At 43.3% G+C, this 25604-nt stretch overlaps 1 protein-coding gene across 1 annotated transcript; it reads left to right on the top strand.

Moving 5' to 3' along the window:
• Positions 1-1182: 1182 nt before the first annotated feature.
• CALCOCO2 (calcium binding and coiled-coil domain 2) lies at positions 1183-24343 on the top strand. The gene is made up of 13 exons (XM_054585351.1): positions 1183-1239; positions 7719-7907; positions 11592-11694; positions 11851-11984; positions 12782-12907; positions 15584-15672; positions 16064-16133; positions 16724-16846; positions 17150-17236; positions 19751-19846; positions 21643-21772; positions 22790-22818; positions 23328-24343. Exons 2-13 carry the CDS (start codon positions 7728-7730, stop codon positions 23496-23498), a joined length of 1338 nt encoding a protein of 445 aa, XP_054441326.1. The 5' UTR covers positions 1183-1239; positions 7719-7727; the 3' UTR covers positions 23499-24343.
• Positions 24344-25604: the final 1261 nt, after the last annotated feature.

Raw genomic sequence — 25604 nt, forward strand, 5'->3', positions numbered from 1 at the left:
TTTAAAAAACTAATAAGTAAAATTAAAGGAAATGTATCTAGGACACCGACAGCACTTATCTCTGTAGACAGAGTTTAACATGGAAGAGTATTATTTTGGTAACTCAGGAGGTGATTTGAACTTTCCACAGACGCTCCTCTCCCTGGTTTACTCATTTCCCACCATCCATTCACCTCAGTTTAATGCCACCGGTCTTGTGAGAAGGTAGAATTAGGAATGCTCAGTCTCCTGCCTGAAACCTAAAGTGGCTTCAGGGGCGCATAACTTCTCTGGTTAAATGACAGATTTAGACAGATCTTACTCCTTGGAGAAGGGACACTTCCGAATTTAACCTTTCATAGATAGTACGTGAAGTGTTAAAGAAATAACTATCCTGACATTTGTTAAAATGGTAAGACTTTATCCAGGATTACCACAACAGCGACATTATAATAGGGGAGAGAGATCGTGCCCAATTCCAAATACAATAAGGATAAGTGGATGGAAAATTACAAATAGGAGATACCAAGGGTGGGGGAATTCTTGCTAAATCAGCTTAGGATTCTTGCTAAAGGTCAGCTGGGGATTGTTCAGATACCTAGGATGGGGAATTCTCAACTGACTTAGCAGGATTCTTGCTGAGTTTATTCTTACCGCAGTTGCGAAGAGTACCTCCTTGGAAGAGTTAATGCTAAAGAATAATTTCTTTATAGGAAGGCAATGATGAGACACAAAATCTGCAGCGCCCAGGGAGATTGTTGGGTCTGCTGGGCACGTGGGAGGCGTGATTAATATGCCAAAGGGAGTCTCATCTGTAAGCCTCTTAGAGAAGTGTTATGCAGAGGCAGGAGAAAAACGAAGATGACTTCTCAATGGCCTTTCAAGCGTATGGAGATTCCTCATTCAAAACTGAAATAAAATTTGTTTTTTTAAAACTTGTTCTATTCCAGTTGTCCCAATTTTCTCGTGTTTTTTAAGGTAAGTAAACAGCTTGTTTTAGAGGAAGAAATAGGGTCCTTGGGGTGAGAATGCTGCTCCGGACCGAGGAAAACCGTGAATGGTACCTAGCCGAGCGCCCGTGGAACCCGATCACCTGAACACTACAAGTCCCAGAAAACACCGCGGTGGGGGCGGGACTTGCTGACCACTGCGACGCGTGGGCGGGGTCAGGCGGGATCAGCTCTCCCTGGGGTTTTTGGCCCCGCCCCCGTCCCCTGCCCTGTCCTGTTGCTGTTGCGCCGCCGCCGGCTGCTGCCTCTGGTGAGTCCCTGGAGTGAGGGAGGGTAATTAGTGGCAGTGGGCCCTCGGGTTCCCCAAATCAGACTTCCAGACCTGAGAAAGTACCACGGGCGGTTAAAGTGCTACCGGTTTCGGTTTTCACCACCTTCCCTCTTTCTCGGGAAACAGTAAGTGGGAGTGGCGTCGGAGCCCCTGGATCTCTTTCCGCGGCCTTGAAGGGTTGAGGGACAGCTTTCTCCCGAGCAAGGCAGGACCTCAGTGCTGGCGGCCGGGTGGGAGACTCCTTGGGCAGAAGGGATCCCCCTGACGGGAGTGAGGGTCTTGACGTCACAGCATCACGCCCCCTCCCGCGGGCGGAGGTCCCAGTGGTTCCTTAATCTCCGTGACTTTTTTCGTTTGCTTGGAGGTGGACGCGGCGTCCTCCCTGGTCACCCAGGCAAGTTACTTTCTCTTTGGGCCTCATTTGCACTGTCTATACAAGTAGGCTTGATCCCTGACGCCCCTTTCCTTCAGATGAGGCCTCTGTAATTGGAGGAGGTTCTAGGCATCCGAGAAGAGGGAGCAGCTGGAGTGTAGTGACCTGCTTCTTTACAGTCGATATCCCGTAGCCCCTCCCACTGCCACCATCAAGCCAGTTTAGTTTAGGGGCTAATGTTCCCACTCACATTGTGATTTCAACTTCTCCCGGGCATGTTAACTTTTTTCTATCACTTGGATTCTTTGCTCCTGATGCAAGCTAACAAGTGGCCGTTCTTGGAGCTGAGTGGAATAATACAGATGCTATGCAGTTAACCCTCACTTAACGTTGTCATAGGTTCTATGACTTTAAGCGCAATGTCCTATAGGCAAGGCAGTTTTATCAGAAGCTAAGGGACAGAAACAAGAGTTAAGTTCCTACAACATCTCATCAACATTAGAACTAAACGACGTTGAACAAATCGATGTTATTCAAGGACCTGCTGTATATTATAACTTTTCTCCACTATTGCAAAAACCATTTAAAGCAAAGGACTTTTTATGCAATAGGTCTTTGTAAATAGTGTACAGCACATGATCAAGGAATATCCAGGGGACTCGCTTTCACAGGTGTTTTCAGAAGGCCTCTACCTGAAACCCTACCCTTTAGCAGAATGATAGCTGTAGAGTGGAAAGAACGCTGAGAAAGGTGGTCAGTAAGAGTTCCATAGCACTAACAAGTCATGTTATCTTTCAAGTCAGATAGTACATTTGGGGCTCTTTTAAAAAACTTGACAGCACTTATTGATGTAATGCCATGCTTCCTTATTTTCTTAGATGAAAAGTGAGACAGTTACAATGAATTCTTCTAATTCCTTTTTCTTTTACTTAGGATCATTGCTATAGCTGGAAAGTTTCTTAGAGGTATTCTAGCCTGATCTGTGCATTTTACTGATGAGGAGACAGACCTAAAAGGTAGCGTGACTCGGCCAAGATCTCAGAGCTTGTTAGTGGCAGAACTAAGACAGGTACCCGGGTGCCTCAGCTCCTAGCCTGGTCCCACTTCCACTACACTCCAAACGCTGCCACTCCCCCTGCCGCTTTTGGGGTTAGCAGAGTCACCCCTTTCAGGATAAAAGTGTAAAACCTCAGTCAAGGAAAAAGGAGATTTAGTACACAGTTTTGAGCTTTTCACAGTTTCTGGTTATGTCATGTCCCAGAACTGCTTTCCGGTTCTTCCGTAGTACTGCTGGCTCTGGTGGTGAGGGATGTGAGATGGAGGTCTGCTTGGAACAAGCTGGGCAGCCAATCCAAACAGCTGTTGATGAGTACTATTTAGAGCCTGCTGGGGCTATACAATTTTTCTAAGGCACTCTGAAAAATTCTAGGTAAGGAACTATAATGAGCTTGGAGAATTTGAATCAAACCCAGTGGCTTAATAATTTGAGGACCAGTGACTACGTGCCTTTGCTTTTGCTGCCTGTCTCGGGCCATCTACAAACCCATCATATCCATTATCAGTGTTCTCCGAGGATATTTCCCTGGGCCAGAGAAGAGTGGGACTCAAATTAGTTCGTCCATTTACCAATTGCTGATTGTTTAGAAAGTCAAATAAGCAGAAGGATGAAGAAATTAGGTTAATGTGGATTTGGTGTTTATTTGTCTTTGTTTTAACCTTTCCCAAATGAAGAACTGCTTTGCAGCTTTCCCTTGGCTGTGAAAGCATTTGATTTCCTTCTGTGAACTAATCCAGAGAAACTACCTATAGTCTTCATTTTTCTTGAAACATGTGCCCACTACAGCAGATTTATAGTCTTTTTATTTTTTTAAAGATGTATTTATTTATTTATTTTTGAGGTGGAGGAAGGGAGGGAAAAAGAAAGGAGACAAACATCAATGTGTGAGAGATACATTGATCAGTGTGGCCTCTTGCACACCCCCAGCTGGGGACCTGGCCTGCAACCCAGGCGTGTGCCCTGACTAGGAATCAATCTGGTGACCTTTCAGTTTCCAGGCCAGCACTCAACCCACTGAGCCACATCAGCCAGAGCTATTTATATTTTTATAGTAGCTATAAAAGGCTAATATAAAAAGTTGGGCATTCTTTAACGGAGAATTCTAGTTATTTTTAATGAAGTTTTTTCTTTGTGGTTCAGCATACATGAGGAAAAATGTATGCTTAGGAATTTTTAAATTTTTCTGCTATGAAGCCTATCAGTTAAGCGTACAGATTCACTCAGAGTGAGCAGAAGTAGAACTGGCTGTTGTTCCTTTTCCTCAGGAGAACAAGAGGATCTGTGGCCTCATGAAACAGTTCTGGGAGTAGAGTATAGGCTGGAAAAGCCCATTAGATGAAAATGTGTCAGATTTTCTTAGAAGCCAGGAACCAGTTCTGGAGACTCATTTTAAAATACATCGTCTATTATTGCCACCTCTTCTGAGGACCTGAATCCTTTTGGAAACTGAGCCCCACCCCCCCGCCCAAAAAAAGGTAACAATAATGTCAGAGTCCTAATAAAATGCCCATGACAATTTATGGAATCTGCACTATTTTCCCATGCTTGATGGTCTGTTTTTAAAAACTCCTATTTGTTTTCCGTGGTCACTCGTCATGCGGCCAGCCTTTGACTTGAGGGTAGGAGTAAAGAATTGGTGGAATACCGTTCCACAATTTCTAGGGCGCCTAATTCATCCCATTGCCTTTTCATGACTCAGTAGCTCTGTGGGCTTCTAAAATTAACTTTTGCGCTTCTATTTCTTCTCCCTTCACTGCCTCTATGGGTAGTGCCAGAATTAGAGGTGGGATGGTAGACAGGTTCTACAGTGGGAAGAGTGGTTAAAGGAGGGAGAAGTTGATGCTTAAATCATTCTAATTTTCCTTCCATACTCTTTCTGTCCCCTGCACAAAAAGTCATTTCTAGATTGCTTTGTCAGAAAGGTAAATTCCCATTTGTCCTGGGGTATTTTATCACTGGAGGGAAGAGAGGCTTTAAGGATCACTGACCTTAAAACTGTAGACACCTTCCTTCCACGAAAAGTCCAGTGAGGCATCCTCACTGGCCCCGCTCAGACTGGCAAGGCCACCCTCTAGGTTTGCTCATGGCTTTTTCCGTCTTCAGCTTTGGCAAGAGGCAGACAAGGGGAGCCACTGCTGGTTTCTGCTTTGCCTGCCTCCTCAGCCCCTTTCCCAGTCTTGGCAGAGAGGAGTTTTTATTTTCAGAATGATTGAGTTCCAAATACCCAGAATGCCATTGAGTGCCCTCTGAGTCCTGGGAAGGTGATGAAATTGTTGAAATGGGGAATTTCATGGAGTCTCTTACATTTTTGATAAGCAAGGAATCAAGACTGTTGACTTTTCCAAACAGGTGATTAGGTTTTCGGATGAAAGAATAAAGTGTCCATTAGCTATATACACTCAAGCTTTGGCATGAGCTCTTCCATGTCATTTTTTTAAAAAAGATTTATTTATTTATTTATTTTTAGAGAGAGGGGAAGGAAGGGAGAAAGAGAGGGAGAAAAACATCAATGTGAGAGAAGCATCAATCAGTTGCCTCTTGCACACACGCCAACCGAGACCAGCCCGAAACCCAAGGGCGTGCCCTGACCTGGAATTGAACTGGCGACCCCTCGCTGTGCGGGACTACACCCAACCCACTGAGCCACACCAGTCAGGGCTCCATGTTGTTTTGAACGTTTATGCTGACTTTTCTTCAGTGCTCTTCTGTTCATGAACTAATGTATAGATTGTTTTTCTAGTAAGGAAAGAGAGGCTGTACCAAGCCCCCATACCCTTAGTTGGTCTTGTCTTTCACAGGAGCACCCATTTACAAAGCAGCTCGCCAGAGTTTGAGTGTGTGGAAGGCGGGTAATGGAGTGTGACTTTTATGAGTCCTTAAGGAAATCAAATCTGCGCCTTTTGTTTTTTGGCATCATGCCACTTGAACCAGCTCTGCCAGCTGAACCAGCCATACCAAGAATTGACATAGCACTTGGAGATTATCATCTCCTTACCCTATTTTAGAAAAGCGAAAGCTTAGAAACAGCAGCTTCTCCAACTGTATCCAGCAAATTAAGAGCAGGACTGAAAAAAAAAAAAGAATTAGTTGCACCACCATTCACACCATTGTTTACCTACAGATCCCCTTCCTTTCTTTTTTGATGAACTACATACACATCTTATTTATTCATTTATTCAGTGAATACAAGATCAGCGATCACTGTGGGCCAGACATTACGTAGTGACAGTGTTGTGACGGAAGAGAACAGGGAGGGTGGTACTTAGGCTGAGACAGGCCCTGGAGTCATTCTTGTCTGAGTGTTCTTCAGATCCGTAGTCAGAGGACAGATTAAGCCACTTTTCATGCTCTGATAAATGGTGCTCCGGGCTCAGGACAGAGGGAACCTGCTGGCCTCGGTATGCCTGGCGAGCGCTAGGGAAGACAGGGGTCTGCAGGCCCAGAACCTTCCTTCCCGCCCTCCCAAAGCCTCTAAGAGCTCACATGGGCACCAACTTATCAGGAGGAACAAGTCCTGACCTATACTGCAACGTGATCTCTCTCTTCCTTAGAAAAACTGATCTGAGGTTTGAGGTTGAGGATGTGGTTAAACTGTGTCACCAACCAGAAAGCCAATACTTTTTTTTGTTGTTGTTACTAAATTCAATCCCAAGGATAGATAGTTCAATGCCTCAAAATCCCCTTCTCTGTGAAAACAACTGATCTTCATGGAGTTGGAAGAAGAGGCTTGATTGCTTAACGTTCAAAATAAAACCAGGAAATATGTAGGGTGGGCAGGGCAAAAGGGCTACTCTGTGTGTGTGTGTGTGTATGTGTGTGTGTGTGTGTGTGTGTGTGTTTTGTTTGTTTAATTGTATGTACTTATTTTCAATTGTGTGTATGCATACATACAATCTTCCAACAAGTTCCAACAGCTGAATTTGTAAGGTATCATGTAGTGTATGTACAGCTCTTTCTTCTGCTGTGTAGAGCTGCGATATTGTTTTCATTTCCCAGTAAAATTATGGGTTGAGAATCATGAACTCACTACACATTAGACCAAGGAGGCATTTGGAAGACAGGGCATGTAAATTTTAAAAGGCAGAAAGTATCAGGTCTCAACAACTCAAAAGACTTTGTTTCTTTTATGCATTATTCTGTACTGTGACCCAGAGAGTTTATCATCGCCACTTTACAGATAGGGGTCCAAACTTGCTTGCTCTCCTCCAAACATGGGCTGCATTTTTGTTCCTTTGCTTTTATGCACGCTGTTTCATTCCTGGAATTTCCTCACCCAAACCCACTTGTCAAAATCTTCATTTTCCTTAGGGGCTCATCGAGGATTCTGCTCACTCCCGAAAGTTTTTCTCTATTTTCCTAACCAGTCACATCTCTCCCTAAGAGATGAACCTAAGAGATTTTGCACTTCCACTATCCCTTTAGCTGCCACTTGTTTACTCATCTAACTTCTGTATTAGGTTGGAACCCATCGTGAGGGCAAACACTGTGCCAGAAAGGAAAAAAAAAAACACCCCACAACAATAGTAATAATCATTAACATCTGTTAAACCCTCCCTCTGTGCCGACTCTGTGGTAAGTTCTTGATTCTGTCATTCACCGTGTCTCTACTTTGGGTGAAGGGCCTACTCTACCACAAGAGCTGGTTTCAAGACCGGACCCTTCACATTTTTTCAATTCCCAGCTCAGGCTATTTTCCTTTAGGCTGCCTTGCTTATCTAAGGCATTTGGAAGGAGGTGAACACGCTAGCCAGGAGCAGAGAAAATAAGGGTAGCGAGGGTGGTGGCGCCTGTGGTGCAGAGATCAAAGATATTCTCCGAAAATCCTCGTGGCGTAGGAAGTTGTGAATGCAGAATGGCTCAAAGTGAAACCAAAAGCAAGCTGTATGATCTCGGTACTGGTCAGGCTTTTTTTTTGTTTCTTTTCCTGATTTCTTTTGAACAGAATGTTCCCTGGGTGAGAGCCCAGAAAGCTCCACCATTTCAGACAACCCTTTCTGAGCCTTATTTTATCCCATGTCTCATCCGCAGGACCCCACCATGGAAGACACGCTAGAAGACCCCCCCATATCAGCTGTCATGCTGGACCATTGTCATTTCTCTCAGGTCATTTTTAACAGTGTGGAGAAGTTCTATGTTCCTGGAGGTGATATCACTTGCTATTACACCCTCACCGAGAATTTCATCCCCCGTCGAAAGGACTGGATTGGAATCTTTAGAGTAAGTAGCTAATTTGGTACCAAGTGACAAGGAACTAGAGGTGAATCTTCATTACCATGTATAATAAGCATTTTGCATATTACATCTGGCCAATTTTAAGGTCCTGAACTAAGCTCCCCTGTACTTCCCCTTTCACGCACCAGCATGTCTTGTGGGATGCGGGCAGAAATGTGGTGGCAAATCGTACAATCCCCGACTTCTATTATGCTTGCAAAGACCAAATGTAAATTTTAAAAAATTATCCTATTTTGGAATGTTTCTGTGGCTTGACTGGGATGATTGTTTCCTTACATCGTTTGTGTTTAATTTGTTTTAATATGAGTATTACATATCCGGAAGGCATGTTGCGACATTACTGGGTTCAACATCTTGCATCCAAGCCATTTGTTCCTGAAGAAGTGTGTCTTCCTTCTTTCTACAGATTTCCAGTGACAGAAAGTTTATGAGCTCCCTCAGTGACCTGTTCTAGGTTCTAATCACCCTGTCAGTTCATGTACAGAAATGGTACTTTTTTATTATAGTCAACTTACTCTCTACCTCGGCTTTTCCCCTCATCTGTGTCTCTCTGTCACACACACACCATCATGACAAATCTTCCTATTTCCAGAGACAGGAAATAAAGGTCAAATTTAAGCAATTTACACTGCTGACTTCCAATGCCCGTGACCTTTGTTTTGACAACTAGTATGTCATTTGCGTGTTTGCCAATGCTGTTCATCCTGAAAGCAGACATCATTCTTGACTGCGCTGTGAAGGAGCTGGTGCTTATTTACATCCCTCATTAAGTTACTTTTCCTTAATTGTTTGAAATTCCAAGCTAATTGATGGAGCCGTGGCAGCTGGTGTTTAGAGACAGGGATAGACAGCCAGAAGGACACTGGCAGGTCTCATGGCAGCTCCCTGACTGCAGAATGCTGAACCATTAGACTAAAGGATGTTAAAACTGACATACCAGCGTGTTTCGTATTTTGTAAAGAAGACAATGGTTGGGGTTTTTTCCCCTGTAGGTAGCCAGCTGTCCAGTAGGACATGCTACAATGGCGCTGTACCTTCCTTGTCCAGTACAGCAGCCTCTAGCCACATGTGGCTGTTGAGCACGTAAAATGTGGCTAGTGTGACTGAGTAGCTGGCTTTTAAGTTTTATCTAACTTTAACTTAAAATTAAATAGCCTCGGATAGCTAGTGGCTATCATATTGGACAGGGCAGGTAGAGATAAAAAAAAAAAAAGGATTAAAAAAAAAAAATGCTTGTTAGAGTTTGTAGTGTAATCTGAAACTTTTTTTGTTATGCTTCTATTTAGCTTAGACTTGCTTGTATCCCCCCAGCATGTGGCAACTTCCAGGGAGGTCATGCCCGTAAACCAAGTGAGAGTCAGGCTTTTTAAAAACAAATGTTTAAAAACATTTAAAAATGCGTCTACTTTTGGAATGCTTCATGTATTTCTGAGGTATTGCCAGACCTCAGTGAAGAAATGGTTAATCCAAAGAATGGCCTCTCATGTTTATGGCTGGTTTGAACACCTACCCTGAAGCCTGAAAGAAAGTTTTAAGACTAACAGAAAAGAACTGAAAGTTTTTGAGACTATATGACATACTAGGTCTTTGATGGGTTGTGTATGTGTGCTCTAATTTAATCCTCACGGCACAGCAACCCCCTGAGGTAAGTAGTATTACCTCTTGTGTGCAGATGGATACAATGAATATATTCAAGATGGTGACTTCCCCAAGGTCCCCCAGTAAACAAGCTTGTCTGACATTGAAACTTTTGCTCCTTCTTCTCTATTCTGCTGAATTCCTTTGAACAACAGTTGGTAAGTTAGGAGAATTAAAAGTTAACTGTAAAGTTTTGTCCTTTGTATATCACTTCTAAAGTTCACCCAGTGCTTTTTCAGTGTGTGAGTGTCTTTGTTTGTTTTTTTAACCCTCACCTGAGGATATTTTTTCATTGCTTTTAGAGAGAGAGGAAGGGAGAGAGAGAAACATGGATTCAAGAGAGAAGCATCTATTGGTTGCCTACCATACGCACTCGGACCAGGGATCAAACCTGCAGCCTAGGCATGTGCCCTTACGGGACGATGCTCCAACCAACTGAGCCACACCAGCCAGGGCTAGTGTGTTTTTAATCATTTTCCTCAACTCCACATCAACCCAAACACTGGTACTTCCTGGCACCAAGTAGGCACTCATGAAATGTTTCCGAATGTGCAGCATGCTCCATCCTCTCGCTACAGCAAAAGCCACCACCAACGATCAAGCCTAAAGTGGGAGGGAGTTGGCTTTCCTTCCTTCAGCACATAGTGCTGCGCTCCAAACTGTCCTCTCCCTGGGCATGTTGGTGTTTCCAAGGTCGCAGAAAGGGGAGACACCAAGCCACGGGAGGTAGACTGGGACTAGGACTGCCCAGGTGGAGGAGCCAAGGACAGAAATTGCAGGGAGCTAAATGTTGTTCCCTGTTCCAAGGCAACAGTAATTCTTAGGCCTTTCCAGATGATATTTTGGTCACGGTGCATTAAGAAACTCCAGGATGTGAATGAAGACTCCATAAAATTCCCTCTTCCTGCACCCCCACACGCAGCAGCGGCTCTGCGATGCTTACAGCAATGGGGTGTGTATTAATGAGACACTAAAACATGCCCTCGTATGTTCTGATGAGCTTTCGGTGTAGCCTTTTCAACCCTGCTCCAATTCCTTAATATATAAAAACAGAATTTATTTTTAGTTTTTTTTTCTTCCCACTGGGCTCAGGTAGGGTCAAAATATGGCAATAAATGTAATTTTGCTCCTCATTTGCTGAGCATTCTCCCCTTGAAGACACAATGGCTCCCTTTCTATTCTCTGGTGTGCTCTTATCTTTCAGATACGATTTGAGCTATCTTTTACTCCTCTTCACATTTAGTGAGAATATTTTCCACTTAGCCAGCTGTCTGCTCTGGGGCATATTTTACAGTACCCTTATATTTTATGACTTAATGCATTTAATACCTAGAAAAAGCCTTTATGACTACCAGATTGTTGTTATTTTTTAGCACCAAAAATCCTTCATGAAGCATGCATTAAGAAAAACACTGAAGAAAAGGAACTATATAGACTGGACACAGTTATCTGGTGCTTCATAATCTAAGAAGTCTCTTGTCCCTCCACCCCCAACACTCACACTATTCAAAAAATGCATTTAAAAAAATGTAATAGTCTAACCAGGTTGGTAGAGGTGACAAGACTAAATTAGACACAAGAGAGGATGAACCAATGAGGAGAGCAAATCCAAAGTGCTTCCTGATTAAGAAGTTCCAAAACACCATTGTAAGAGGATAGCAGGACCAAGGATCACAATTCTGGAATCTTTTTCCTCAGTCACTCTCAGTTCTATGTCTGACTTAAAGATAAAAATTTTGGAACTTTCATCCTGGATGTTGAGTGGCCAGTTTTCATTTACTTCTAAGACAGGTATTTTGGACTCTGTGTGTGTGCCCATTTATAGTTGTATCAGACATTTTATCGTAGATAGTTGTCATAAGTCAAACAACAAGATTTGATCCATGGTGAGTGGATCTTGTCATAATGAACTCATTCTGTTGTCTTTAGAACATAAATAAAAAATAAGTGCATTTTGAGAAGACGTAGAGCAAGTAAGGACTTTCCCCTGAGCACTTCCAGGTGCTGAACGAGAGCCTCTTGTCATTGCAGGTGGGATGGAAGACAACCCGTGAGTATTATACCTTCATGTGGGTTACATTGCCCGCTGACCTAGACAGCAAATGGACCAAACAGCAGGAAGTCCAGTTCAAAGGTGAGAAAAATACTGTCTGGATCAAAGGCGTTGAAGACAGTTAGCAGCCAACTTATTTCCTTGAGCTTGGGCTTTCTGGAGCAGATAAAAGACTTCCAGATTTTCAGTTTCCTGAGTAGACCTTATTTTGGATTACAAATCACCTTGTGTTTTCAGCTTATTATCTGCCCAAGGATGATGAGTACTACCAGTTCTGCTATGTGGATCAGGATGGTGTGGTCCGGGGAGCAAGCATCCCTTTCCAGTTCCGTCCAGAAAATGAGGAGGACATCCTGGTCGTCACCACTCAGGTCTGTGAAGATCTCACCTCCATCCCTTCCTGCCAGTAAGAGCAGCAATTCCAGAGGAGGGTGAAATTTGAGTCAAAAAGCCTTTATTGAATTTCTAACTGATACTATTGAGAAGAATTTACACAATACTCCCTCAAACCCACTCCAGAATGACTTAGGAACATTAACAAAAATCCTAACAGGTGGTTTCTTGTTTCTCTAAAACGACTGTAACTCAGTTGGCATTCAGTTATTTCCTTAATTTTTGTCATCCCCACATCTTACCACCACAGTTCATTGATAAAGCTCCTTTAAGGAGAGATCCACCAAATAGTCTTTCTATCTCTCAGTTCTGACACAGAGCCTGTCCTGCATATTAGATTCATTTACTCAGTTACTTAACAGAATACCTACTCTCCATCCAGTACAGCGGTGGGCGCCAGAGATGCGATGGAGAATTAATTGAAACACTGTCCCTGGCCTCAAGGAGCTAAGTCCATAAGAGAAACAAACAGTATGAAGTGTTTGCAAGAAGAATCTACATTCTTCTATCATTCCCCCTTTCCATTTTTTATGACCTTAAATTTGTTTATCTTTCTCCTTGGTAATGGCAGACTCAGTGCTGCAAATTATACAGATAAACCTCTATTACTATCTTCCTTACATACTGAGGGGCTGCTCCCATTCGGGGTACACAGAGAGTGGGACTCAGCCAGACCCTCACTGTCCCAGGTTGTGGGAATTTTTTGCTAGACGGATTTGAGTATCCACTGAGCAATAAAGGGTCAAATAGGAGTTTATGGAATGCTCTTTCGTAGGGTGAGGTGGAAGAGATCAAGCAGCACAACAGCGAGCTTTGCAAAGAAAACCAGGAGCTGAAGGACAGCTGTGTCAGCCTCCAGAAGCAGAACTCAGACATGCAAGCCGAGCTCCAAAAGAAGCAGGTATGGCTGCTGGTTAAAGGTGAATTTGGAGTGTGGAGGTCAGAACTGGGTGGTGCCTCTTAGCCAGCAGCATTTCCTGTTTGGCTTGCGATCTCGCTCCCTCATACAATCTCTTTGAATAGGCATAGTGTTAAAAGTTTTATGTGGACTATTTTTAAAAAACTGCAAGGCAAACCTTTGGAATATGTACTATTATTACCCCAGTTTTATAGATGAGTTACCCGAGGCTCAGGGGGTTAAGTAATCTCTTATACCGCTAATCAGTGACGGAGTCAGGATTCGGACCGAGGCAGTCTGACTGCGCCTTCCCATTGCCTATTTATAATGTGAAATAATTTGCTTTGATTAGCTAGCATGTGACATCAAGAGAGCAAACAGTAATAAAGGAAAGCTGTGGGTTATCCAAACTCTTTGCAACTTGTCTTCAAGTCAGCAGGTGGTGAATGAGAGTTGATCATGCTAGACGCGGACGTGGAGAGTTTTCTCTAAAAACTATAAGCTAATTACCCTGAGGTCATAGCTTAGAAGTTTCCAAAACACACAGACCTTGGTAATCACTGCCTATAAAGCCGTTGATCTGCAGGTGAGGAAACTGAGGCCCAGAGGAGAAGGGAAGTGAAGTGATTACACTGAGTTAGGACTCACTTCTCTGGACTCCCAGACAGTGCTCTGTTCTCTACACCTTGCTGTCACAAAAAATGCCTGTGATGTCCTTGGCCCTGGGCTGGAATAGGAGTGTGGGTGGCAGATCCAGGCTGCAGACCTGGCCTGTCCCAATCAGTGAGATAACAAACAAAGGAGGAGTAGGTATAAGTCACAACTTGGCTGTCAAGAACCAGCATCTGGCCAGGAGCCTTCCAGAATACCTGCCAGGTTCTAGCCAAGGAATCAGAGGGACTGGGTTCTACGGTAAGCTCTCCTACATACTTGCTACCAGTTATTACAATGATGACAAAAGCCCATATTTATGACTCACCTGCTACGTGCCAGACACTATAATTAAGCACATTGCTTCGCTTCACTTCACTCACTGCTTACGGCAGCCCTGCAGCTTGGACTTGCACAATGTCACAGTCTATAGCTTTGCAACGAGCTGGGATTTGAACTCAGATATTTTTGATGGTAAAGCCCATGCTTTTTAGAGACAGGATCATACAATGATTAGGGACCTTGTCTTTGGAAGCACACGGGCTGGCTCTCCCACTTACTGTTTGATGAGCCAGAAGACATTTCTTAACATCTTTAAGGAGCTTCAATTTCCCTCCCTGTAAAAAGGGGATGGATAATACCTGTGTCTTCAAAGAGATACTAGTACCCATGTCCGTAACAGCATTTTTTGCAATGGCCAAAGCGTGGGGTCAGGTGTCAGTGATGAATGGATGGAGAGACATGGCGCGGTATGTACATAAAATGGCATGTTGTACAGCTTTAAAAGGGAAGGAAATTCTGGCACATGGTGCAACACACTGCTGGGCAAAGTGGGTCAGACCCAGAGAGACAAGCCATGTGATTCCACTTACGTGGGGTTCCTAGAGTTGTCAGCTTCATGGAAACAGAAAGTAGAATGGTGGCTGCCAGAAACTGGGGAGAGGGGTAAGGGGGAGTTAGTGTTTAGTGGGACCGAAGCTTCAGTTCTGCAAAAATGAAAAGAGTTCTGTGCGCGGGTGTCGTGGTGGCTGCACAGCCATGTGGCTGTACTGAACGCCACTGAGCTCTACACTCAGAATGGCTGGGAGAGTAAAATTATATATATTTTACTATGATTTTTTAAACAAAAAAATGATATTTAAAACTCTATAAACTAAAACTTTTTAAATCTTGAAGCTCAAAGGAGATAGTTGTGACTTACACATAAGAATTGGTTCAGTTCAGAGTGAAATCAGGAAAGAAAAACGGCTGTCTTGTGATACACAGTAAGTATAAAATATATACCAGATTTTGAAGACTTAGTCTGAGAAAAATGTAAATTTTTTTTATTGTTTACATGTTGAAACAGTATTTTATTTTACTTTTTTAAAGATTTTATTTATTTTTAGAGAAAGCGGAAGGGAGGGAGAAAAAGAGGGAGAGAAACATTGGGTGATTGCCTCACATAAGCGAACCTGCAACTCAGGCATGTGCCCTGGCCGAGAATCCAAAGGGAGACCTTTTACCTTGTGGAACGATGCCCAGCCAACTGAGCCACACCAGTCAGTGCTAAAAAAATACTTTAGATATAGTGGATTACCTATACTATTGGTAAAATTAATTTCATGTTTCTTTTTACTTTTTTTAATGTGGCTACTAACATTTTTGAATTACATATGTAACATTCTGAATTTATTGGACTGCACATTTCTAGGAGAAAAACAACTTCATTTTATCCGCTGCTGTGTTTGCAATGCCAGAACAGTGTCTGGTGTGTAATAGACACTCATCAAATGCTTGCTTAATAAATTAATGGGCAAATAGTGCTCCAGTGGAGGAGAAATTTAGGTAGATACATTTTTAATATGGACAGAACATATTAAGAATATTTGAATATGGAAACTCCTTTACTTGGATATTTTATGCACTGTTGCGTCATGCCATGCCTGACATGTAATGCATGCTCAATAAATACTGATATTTTTTGGCTGCCTGATATACTAGAACTGTCTTAGAAATGGCCTGTCCCTTTGACATTTCAATCTCTAGGAGGAATTAGAAACTTTAAAGAGCATCAACAAGAACCTGGAACAGACAGTGAAAGAGCAGAAGGACAGTTGGGAGACGGAGCTGCTTCAGTGAGTGTGACCCTTGGGTGGGAGGAACACCTGTATTAGAGGCACCCGCAGGTAGGGTCAGATTAGATCTTTAGAATTTGTTAGACTCCAGTCTTCCTATTAGGATGTTGATAGGTGTGATTCTCCCCTTTGAGCCATGAGCTCTTTGATGCTAGACTAGAGAATTAGTGTCAGAATGGTAAGGAGAAATGAGCTGAATTCAAGTATTAATGTTAAGTATCGAATACCTGCACTTGGAGGTCAGGAAACCAAAACAGGATTGAAGAAGAGAGTAGTGGATTTTAAAACAAATCTGCAGGCTTAGGGCCATTGCTGCCTTCAGTCATTTAAGGGTCTGGGGGAGCCTGCCGGCATCAACATGTATCTCACACAGTGCTGTCCTCATCCCCAGACTGAAAGAACAAAACCAGAAGATGTGCTCAGAAAACGAGCAGATGAGAGTCAGAATGGATCAGCTTCAGGTAGGTAACGGCACACCTTTGCCCAAGTGTATATCCTTAGTCTTGCCACCTCCTCTCCGGCAGCCCAGGGAGATCCATTTCATTGTAGTGAGTGCCTAACAGTATACCTTTCAAAGCATCAGACTGAAGTCCCATCGTATGTGTTTTCTATTCTTGACCTTCCCATACTTTTTTTTAGGGTCTCAGTCCACAGGAACTGAATAAATTTTTTAGTTTATATTTATCATGAGGTCCTAAGACGGATGACTGTCATCCAATGGTTGTCAAACCATTTTTCTTTTAGTTACAAAGTCTTTTAAAGCACGATCCTGAATGTAAAGCAGATAGCAGAATTCCTCTCTCTCTCTGGGAAGCTGTGCCTTGAAGAAGGGCTTTAAGGTCGTTTTGAATTTTGCTCAGTTGTGTCTTAGCTTCTCAGGGTGCAAGGTACAGCTGAAAAGCCAAGTCCGAAGGGTTATTTGGCAGTCAGAGGTTGTAACAGAACACACGTTTCTTTCACGTTTCTTTATATTACCGCACATTAAAAAGCATTGTTCCTGGTTAGTTTTTCCTCTTTTGCATCTTGGTTTTATTCACTTTTTTTGCTGTAGGCACAGCTGTCAACTCAAGAGAAAGAAATGGAAAAGCTTGTCCAGGGAGAACAAGACAAGACAGAGCAGTTGGAGCATCTGAAAAGGGAAAACGGCCAGCTTCTTCTCAGTTTAACTGAACAGGTAGAGTCATGAAAGAAAATAACATTTTTTGGCATTTAGGAGACACTATATACATCATTCTTTCTTTACTCTGTCATGTACCCGGATGTCACTGGCTCTGGAAAGGCCTCAGAGGTAGCCATCTGAAATGAAGTATCTCATGGCTGTTCTCAGAAACTACTAAGAGAAGGCTTGCTCCTCTCTCTGCATCCTGCTTGCTCAGTAGCTGAGCAGGCCCTTCCGCAGTGCCTGTGTGTGTGTGTGTGTGTGTGTGTGTGTGTGTTCGTGTTCCTAACAGTGGTACTGAAATCTGTTTTCGTGCAGAGGGAGCATCAGAAGAAGCTTGAGCAGAAAATGGACGAGCTAAAGCAGAAAGAAGCTACTGCAACGAAGAAACAGCAGGAGTTATCGGCAAGTGTGTCTTTGGGTGGCTATGTGGGAGGAGCCTACAGAAAGGAAGGGAGAAGGTCTATACTCAGGTGATGGACAGGTTAAAAAAGACAGATGAGAATAGCTCTTACCTCTGGACATTTTGTATTCTACCCAGAAGGACAGAGAATTTGCTATGTACAAAATGTTCAGGAAGGGTAGGTATTTCTAATGTGTGATGAGTGCTAAAAGAATATTGGAAGTTAAACTTCATGACAGGTTGTAGTAAATAGAGCCTTGGGCTAGGAATTCCCTTCTTAAAGAGTTATCGTGCAGGCACACAACTGATTATACAGTTGAGCTCTACGATTGGAAAATATTACGGCTGTCAAAACAAAATTTGTTATAATTAACATAATATTAGCAATTATCATCATTATAAATTATTCTGAGCCATCATAAAATGGTAATGATAGCCTAATTGACTAATAATTTTCTCTAATATATTGTCAGAAAAGAGGCCTCCTAGCAATGACAGGTGCCTCGAAGCCCTGTTTTCTGAACTGATGTAAGAGCATTAGAAATCCTGATGTCTGGAGGCTATCCAGCTGTTGGGATTGCAACATATCATATATGCACCATTCATTATTCAATGAATTATTGACTACCTACTCTATATATAAGATACGTATATTTTAGCCTGGTATAATGAAAAGTAGAACAAAGTGTGAAAATCGCCAGTTCACAGGTTTAGTCCACAGAAATGTTTTATTTGGCCTAGATGGTGCTTTTTAAAAAATTGAATTAATTACCATTACTTGCAAATGGGAATATTTCCCATTAAAATTGTATTCCAGCTTCTATTGAAAAATTAAAGACCCGAACCCCCATCTGGAGCTGCGCAGCGGCCGCACCCTTTAGGTGGGCCCTGTGTCCTCTGTTTGGCTGCATCTTCACTGTCTCACTGCATTCAGCTCCTTCATTTAATTACATTACTTGCCGGGCCCCTACTGATAGACACATTTGAGTTTGTGACCTCTACTGTAGCAAAGAAATTACTGTTTTAAATAATCTAGAGCCATTCAAATGTTTGAATTGTCCTGCGGCAGGTATGGGTTTCCTTGGTTTTCATGGAGCATTTTGCAAGACCCAGGGGCTCCCCAGCTCATAGCAATTCTTGTTCCTCATGCAGCCAAAAGGCCCCTGTGAACACTATGTATCTTACACTTCAGGAGCATGGGAACAAAAAACAGCAGCAGTGAAGGAGCAGTCAGTGCAAGTGGAGGGCCACCCAAAGGCAAAAGTAGAGGCCAGGGAAGCCTGTTCCTTAGAGAAGAACAAAGAGTGTCAACGACTCCACTCCACAAACAGATCGGGCAGTTCGGGGCTGCTGCACTGGGAGGTGACAGAGATAAGGGGCCCAGGAAGCAAGGGGTGTGAAGGTCTGTGGTTCTTAGACAAGCCCAAAGGATTGTATACCCTTGCTAAGGAGAGAGATTTATCTTTCTGCTAAGAGGCGGGATGGAGCGTGAGGCCAGAAACCAGCCTGTGAATCCCCAGAAATACAGGTCCCAGCTGAGCCATGGGCCTCAGGGAAGACTTTTGTAACCACTGAGCAGGTTTCCCTACAGATGCAGAGAGAGCCCTTTTTTTATTTCTGCCTTTTGAGGAAGTGCAGCAGGAGCCGGTAGGGTTGGGGAGCCAGGAGCCTGTGGTCAGCACTGTCCGTGGGCGGCCCCCCTTGCATTACTACCTCAGGGTCAGCTGCAAGTGCACAGCAGTGTAGGCACCAGCGTTCACATAGAAAACCTTGGCAGGGAGGGGTGTGGAGGAACTAATAGGATTAGCTTAAGTGTTTTTGTGAGGTATGCGAATGTGGATGTATGTAGTAGGAGATGGGAAGCTCTGAAGCATGCCTAGGAATTTTGTGTTCATGAAACTAGTCAGATCAACCTATCATATTGGGAAGCCCGAGGTTGCAGCCTGGGTTCCTGGTAGCTCTGGATAAATGCCTTCCGGAGTTCTTCCTTCCTCAGTGTAATGTGCCTGTCCTCACTCACGCTTGGGACGAAGTCAGGCCAACCTAACCCTGAGTGCTTCAGGGTTATTCAGGGCATTGACTCAGATGTTTATTCAAGACAAAGATGATTATTTCCGTGTTTGGGTTTAACCCCGTGTAGGGGTTAATCAAGGCTCCATTTATCCCTAACTCTGATGAAATCAGTTTTGAGATTTTCCCCAAGCCTCCTTCTTCTCTCTAAGTCACTTAGACACTTATCCCCTCAGCTAAACCAGAGGAAGCCAGCACCTCTGTGCCAGCCCAGACTCTCAGGCATTCGGTTAAGTCACTTTTCTATTAGTCAGCACCCCCCCCCCCGCTCCCCCCCCCAACAACACACACACAGTGCCGCTCCTCCCTGCCCCAGCTCCCCTCCCCACGTCACTCCCAACACTCTGGAAAGCTGCAGCTCCCGTGACCACCTTGTTTTACCCCGCCTCGGATCCAGGTTTCCATATATGGTTCTAATCCCAATAATTTTTTTAAATTATTGACAGGACGAGAACTTTGACCTCTCTAAAAGGCTGAGTGAAAACAAGATTATATATAACTTTCTGCAGAGAGAGAAAGAGAGAATGGAAAAAGAAAATGATGTAAGTATGTAAGAGTAGAAAACCCCAAGATTTTAAGGGGAAGGAACAGGGTGACCCAGTGGTATGCTGATAAATTAAAAAGTTAAATAAAAGAGTCCCAGCCTAACTGGTGTGGGTCAATTGGTTGAGCATCATCCTGCAAAGCAAAAGGTCTTGGGTTCAAAGCCCAGTCAGGGCACATGTCTGGGTTGTGGTTTCAGCCCCCATTCGGGGTGTGTATGAGAGGCAACTGATCGATGTTTCTCTCTCCCATCAATGTTTCTCTCCCTCTCTTCCTCTCTTCCCCTGTTTCTAAAAATAAATAAAATCTTTTTAAAAAATAAATTAAAATTAAAATAAAAGAGCCCCTTCTGGGACAGTGTGGGAGGCAGTTTCTCCTAAAGAAAGCAAATTTAATCTGGTTTCCTAATCTACCACAACAAACTTGTTTGGCATAACAACAGTCAACCTGAAAGGAACAGCTTTGATGAAGATCTAACTTGCTACTTTTGGTTTTGTCGTCCCCACTATTGTAAATTTGTCTTTGGAGGGTAAGACCTTTTGTTGCTTTTATGCTGGCTGAGGAACCCCTTTCCTTCAGCACGACTTTTCCTTTTTTCTCTGCTGCCAAACCAGGAGCAGAAGTGGTAGTCTGTACCAGTGCTGGACCCATGGTAGGCTGCTAATAAATGCTGTACATTCATTCATTCATTCATTCATTAGTTTATGCATTCATCCAACTAATATTTATTTTCTGCTGTGTTCAACGCAAGTTATGATTGATTGATGAAGGATGATGGCAGCAAATAAAATGGTTGCCCTTGAAGTCGTTCTCATGCCCTTACCTAGCATCGAAGAGTGGGTGTCCATGCATCCTGGCCACTCCTAGGTCTACACCTCTGGCAGTCCCCCTCTCTGCCCTCTTTGTAACTCTTCTGGGCTATGCCTCCAAGCAATCGTTTCTGCTTTTGATTTCGCTATTCATGCCGTTGTGTTTCGGCATTGTAGAAAGCCTTTGGGGTCTGTTTCTGGCCCTGTCATTCCCAGCCTCTTGACTTGGACAAGTATTCCTTGACTTTGAAATCCTTACTTTCCTGGGATAGTCTGAGGGGGTCAGCCAGGGGTATGGAGGGAGTGTGCACACAATTTACAAGAAGGAAAAGATCTGATATTTGGAAGTTTTGTTAAGAACTATAGTAAAGCTCTCTTAAGATGTTAAGGGGCAGTTTACTAATTTTTTTTTTTTTAAGAACTTTTGGTCCTGTCTGCCCTCCTTGTAGCTTATTCTCTCTCATTCTTTCTCTCATCCTCTCCCTCCCTCTCTTCCTTCCTCCATCTCACTCCCTCTGTTGCTATATCTATTGGATGGGATAAAACATGAAGAAGGGAAAATGGTATCAGTTGAATATTTACATTGTGTAAGAAAATTTTTCCACAAAGGAGACTAAAAAGAAGCATTTTGCTCTCAATAATATTCAATAATTTCATTCTTAACATAGCTCCTGACAGCCTCATCTATCCACACAACTTTTGTACCTCCTTCAGTTGGTATATATTTAGAGATTTTAAATTCTTTTTTACATTAATCTAAACGAAGTGTGGTACATATCTAAATTCAGATGTTAAGAACTCAGATCTCCAGAGTATAGAGGCTGCTTCTTCCCCTTCTGAAGAATGGTGGTTTATTGCTTCCTGGGCTCCTCCCGTGCCGCTCTGTTCATTAAGAGCTACCTGTAATGGGCACCCTTTTGCCAATTCACTGGGGCCTTTCTGTGTTGTTGTCTTTCAACATGTCGCTATAAATCTTCTATCCTTAGCTTCTGAAGAGGGAGAACAGCAGATTGATGAGTTACATGGATTTTGACTCTTTGCCATGTCAAGTGCCTACTTCAAATCAAGGAAGTGCAGGACAAAACCCAGGGCTTGTCTATGGAAATCCATATTCCGGTAAGACAACGTTGCCATTCGCGCTGAAAGACCCCTGCCTACATCCCTTTCCCCCACTAAATTTTTTTTGTGTCTGAGATGCTAATTAAGACCAATCTCATTGTTAAGACTTGCTGGGCAGAAACTGAGAACCCAACAGAAAGATTGCCGGGCGAGAAGTGTTAATTGAGAAATAAATCTGAATCTAGAAGACGCAAATCAGATCATTCGCCTCGAGGCGGCAGACACAAATTGAGTCCCGTGGCTATATTCCAGATCCATAAATCAGGGAAATGCCTCTGTGTAGAAGATATACACATAAAAAGCTGAGGAAGCTAATTAAGGTTTGGAAATGGAAGCACAAGCGGCGGGTAATGCCACCCAGGAATGGGCAGCCGCGGCGGCCACCCCACGGCCTGACCAGGGGTGGCAGGAGTGTGCTCCGCGGAGACCCCTGGATGGTTTGGGGGTCCTTGTCGCTCAGGGACCAGGGGTCCGATGTCCTTGCCAAACAGGGAACTTCCCTCTTTTGTCTTTAAAAGTGACGTGAGACCTCATTTGCTTTTCTGGACAGGTCCAAGCTGTCGTGTCTTCTTGAGAGCCGCAGTCAGATCTCTGCAACAGGCAGGGATGCAAGTTTCTTTTTTTCTCTAAAAATATTTGTAAACACTTTATTTGAAGAACAACTACATGGAGTCAGTCTTAAAATATATTCTCAGACCGTTTCCTGATTAAATTGTTACTGATTTTACTAAAATCTCATTGTCCACCCACTGAAAACAGGTTTATTGTTTTTTTCTGATTCTATAATATACATGGCTATTGAAGAAGCCCACTTCATTATTTTTCCCTTTTTTCCTTTATCATTGGCTTAGATCCCCTCTCTCAGAAGTAAATGGTTTATAAAAGAGATAAAGAGACATAGACAGTGGGGAGAAAGGGAACAATGGGGGTTACAGAAAACAGCTGCTAGAACACATTTGGAGATCTAAGGATGCTATATTTTCATTGAATGAAATCTTTTTTTATTACCTTCAGGCATCCAAGAAAGTTCTGCCCCCAGCCTGGTAAGTATTTTGCGTGACCACATCAGATCCTTGAGAAATTTTCCCCTCCTGCTTTCGTTCACGGGAGAGCCATGGGGAGCATTTTGGTAACTCCAGAAGTCAGCTGGATCAGCTTGTTCAGTGCCCAATGCTGACTGAGGTGGGAGGAGAAAGCGCAGTTTATCCATCAACATTCTGCTCAATGACCTCCATTGTGAGTTGAGTTTAGTAGCAGGATTAGGAAGGAGATGTGAACTAGGCAGCTAGCCAAACAAGGTATGTCCAGCACCCCTTCCAGGCCGGAAGCGAGTTGACTGCTTCAGCAATATTAGGTTCCTTCAATCCCGAGGTTAGAGATAGCCCCAGTGAGTCTCCCCAAATTGGAATTTGTTCGTTCATCCTCTCTATCTTGAGGACCTACCGTGTGCCAAGTATTATGCTAGATACTGAGGGTAGGGTGGAAAATAAAGTAGGCGTGGTGTCTGCCACATACAGCTTCTGTCTTTACTGACCTTTGTTCTTTCTCCCAGCTTTCCATGAAGAAATGCCCCACCTGCAAATCAGACTTTACTGGTGACATTTGTGATCACACCTTGGAGCAGCAGCCCATTCAGACCCTTTATTGTCCAATTTGTGACAAGAGCTTCTCAGCAAAAGAAAAGCAAATCTTTGAAGACCACATGTTCTGCCACAGTCTGTAAGTGTTCCGGCCTCTTGGATCTGTACTGTGCGCAGACTTTATAGAGTAGAACCTATAGCTTCTACTATGAGCTCCGACACAAGATCCGGCCTAACCTGGAATTATTAAGGATTTATTTAGTCCTGCTGCTCTAACGGTAGAATCATGTCGATAATCTAAGGGATAGCGTTAAGGGCTGTTATTTCCATCCGTGTGGGTTACCACCTTTTAAATCACACAGCGCTAGCTGTGTCAGCTTCTCCCCTATGATGCCCATTCTTCCAGTGGTCTCCAGTACAAAGGCCCTGGGATGGAAGCGACCTGGCTCTTCATAGCAGCCCTGACTCAGATCCTAAGTGATTAGTTTTCAAAATTGTCAGGCCTTGAGTATATCCGTATTCAGTCCTCAGTCCTACCCTTGGGGCTGGAGGTTGACCAGAAGTTGAGAATTTCTTCCTCCATCCGCTCAGGCCTCTTTCTCCAACTGATGGCATTAGACTGGCCAAAAATGGCATGGCAGAGAACTCAGGCATCCAGTTTGGATACCAACAGTTTTCTCATTTTGATTTCTCAGCTCCTAATAGAAGCATCTTACTCCTGAACCATAGGCATGAAATATTATTTCAATCACAGAAAGCCTGCTTTGTCTCTGGATACCCCTAATTTGGCATTTTCTACTCTTTGATCTTTCCTACTCACGTAACTTTTACTGTTATCTTTTCTTAACAGTTAGTAGGTTGTTAGAAACTGTATGGGGTTTGCAGCTTTCTAAGCCGGTGAGTTTGAATGATGAGACTAATGTTAATCTCTTTGATACTAAAAATAAACTAGTCCTCTTTTTCAGGGACTTTGGTAACTTAAAATAAACCTTGAGTTCATGGTCTTTTATTTTTAAGTTTACGAGAAAAGTGTAATCAATAGCATTGTGGGAACTATGGACCCTACCGATGATCTCCCTTCACCTATCTTAACTGGTCAACAGAAGAGTTTCCTGGCCACTATTCTGAGGTGGAGAGGAGGTGGTGAAGCATTAGTCTGACAAATCTAGAACGCTGACTTCTTGCTTGCTCTTTTCATGTATTTTTTGAAAGAGGGCGGTGTGGAATTTGGCACTTTTGTGAACTAAGTTCAATTCCCTCCATCCAAACTGAACTGTAAGAAAATAGTCCCATATTCTGTCTCCCCAGGGACCGAACAAATAGAAATGACTCCCGGGCAGTCAACAAACAGGTCACGATAGACTTCTACAAAAAGTTCTGAATGATGTGAAACATGATGTCATGGATGAGGTTGAGCCAACCATAGTTGCATTCGTTCTGGGGTTTTCCCTGATGTGATTGGAGTTATGTCTCAGGCAAAGCATACTGTCCTCGTCACAGCTCTTTCCCTTTATTTCCCCTTTGATAAAGTGAAGATGGAACTATGCTACCACTTCTTCTGTATCATTGTTTCAATAAGCTGTCTCTTGGACTCATAACCCTCTTGCCCTTTAAGAATCAGATGTGACATTAAGACTAAACAGAAATGTAATGGGAAATGATAATGCAGTTTTTCTGGCAGATACCCCTCCTCCCTGCAAAATTGCTGTTGCTCCCCAGACAGTTCCAGCGAAGAATTGCAGTTTCCTTTATTTTGTACTAGTCAGCTCTTAATTAAACACGGGAGCGGAGAGGAGCAGGAGTGCGCACAGTGCAAGTCAGCGATACTGTTTCCTGGTGAGTCACCCACCCCTTGCCCTGCCGCCATCATCCAGCGGACCTACCGGACCTACCGTGAGTGTCAACAGTAGCAGGAGCCCTTCCACAGGCTTGGTTAAAAGAACAGTTGAGGTGTTAATGATCCTTTTTGCTGGATGTAAAACAAAGCATCTTTAACCACTGTTCATTATCCCCGGCTGCTCTTACCAAGGCTTTGAAGGGGTAATTATGCTCCAGGCAGCTACCAGCGCTAAAGGAAACAATCATTCTTACGTAATCCGCGCCTCATCCCAGCCTTTCCCCTCTACACCTCTGGCACCCACATATTTTATAGCTGTAACATACCTGCAAAAAAAAAAAAATTTTTTTTTTAAAGTAACAGGCAGTTATGGGAGCAAAATAGTATTAATTTCTAAATTAGATTTTTAGAA

This window comes from Pteronotus mesoamericanus, unplaced genomic scaffold (genome assembly GCF_021234165.1).
Source record: "Pteronotus mesoamericanus isolate MK-2021 breed Mesoamerican mustached bat unplaced genomic scaffold, CSHL_Meso_final contig_84, whole genome shotgun sequence".
NCBI classification, from domain to species: Eukaryota; Metazoa; Chordata; class Mammalia; order Chiroptera; family Mormoopidae; genus Pteronotus; species Pteronotus mesoamericanus.

Excerpts from the sequence above, each read along its gene's own strand:
- CALCOCO2 (XM_054585351.1), top strand. The coding sequence starts at position 7,728 with ATGGAAGACACGCTAGAAGACCCCCCCATATCAGCTGTCATGCTGGAC. Across the intron at positions 7,908-11,591 it reads ACTGGATTGGAATCTTTAGA|GTGGGATGGAAGACAACCCG; the intron begins GTAAGTAGCTAA and ends TTGTCATTGCAG. Across the intron at positions 11,985-12,781 it reads TCCTGGTCGTCACCACTCAG|GGTGAGGTGGAAGAGATCAA; the intron begins GTCTGTGAAGAT and ends GCTCTTTCGTAG.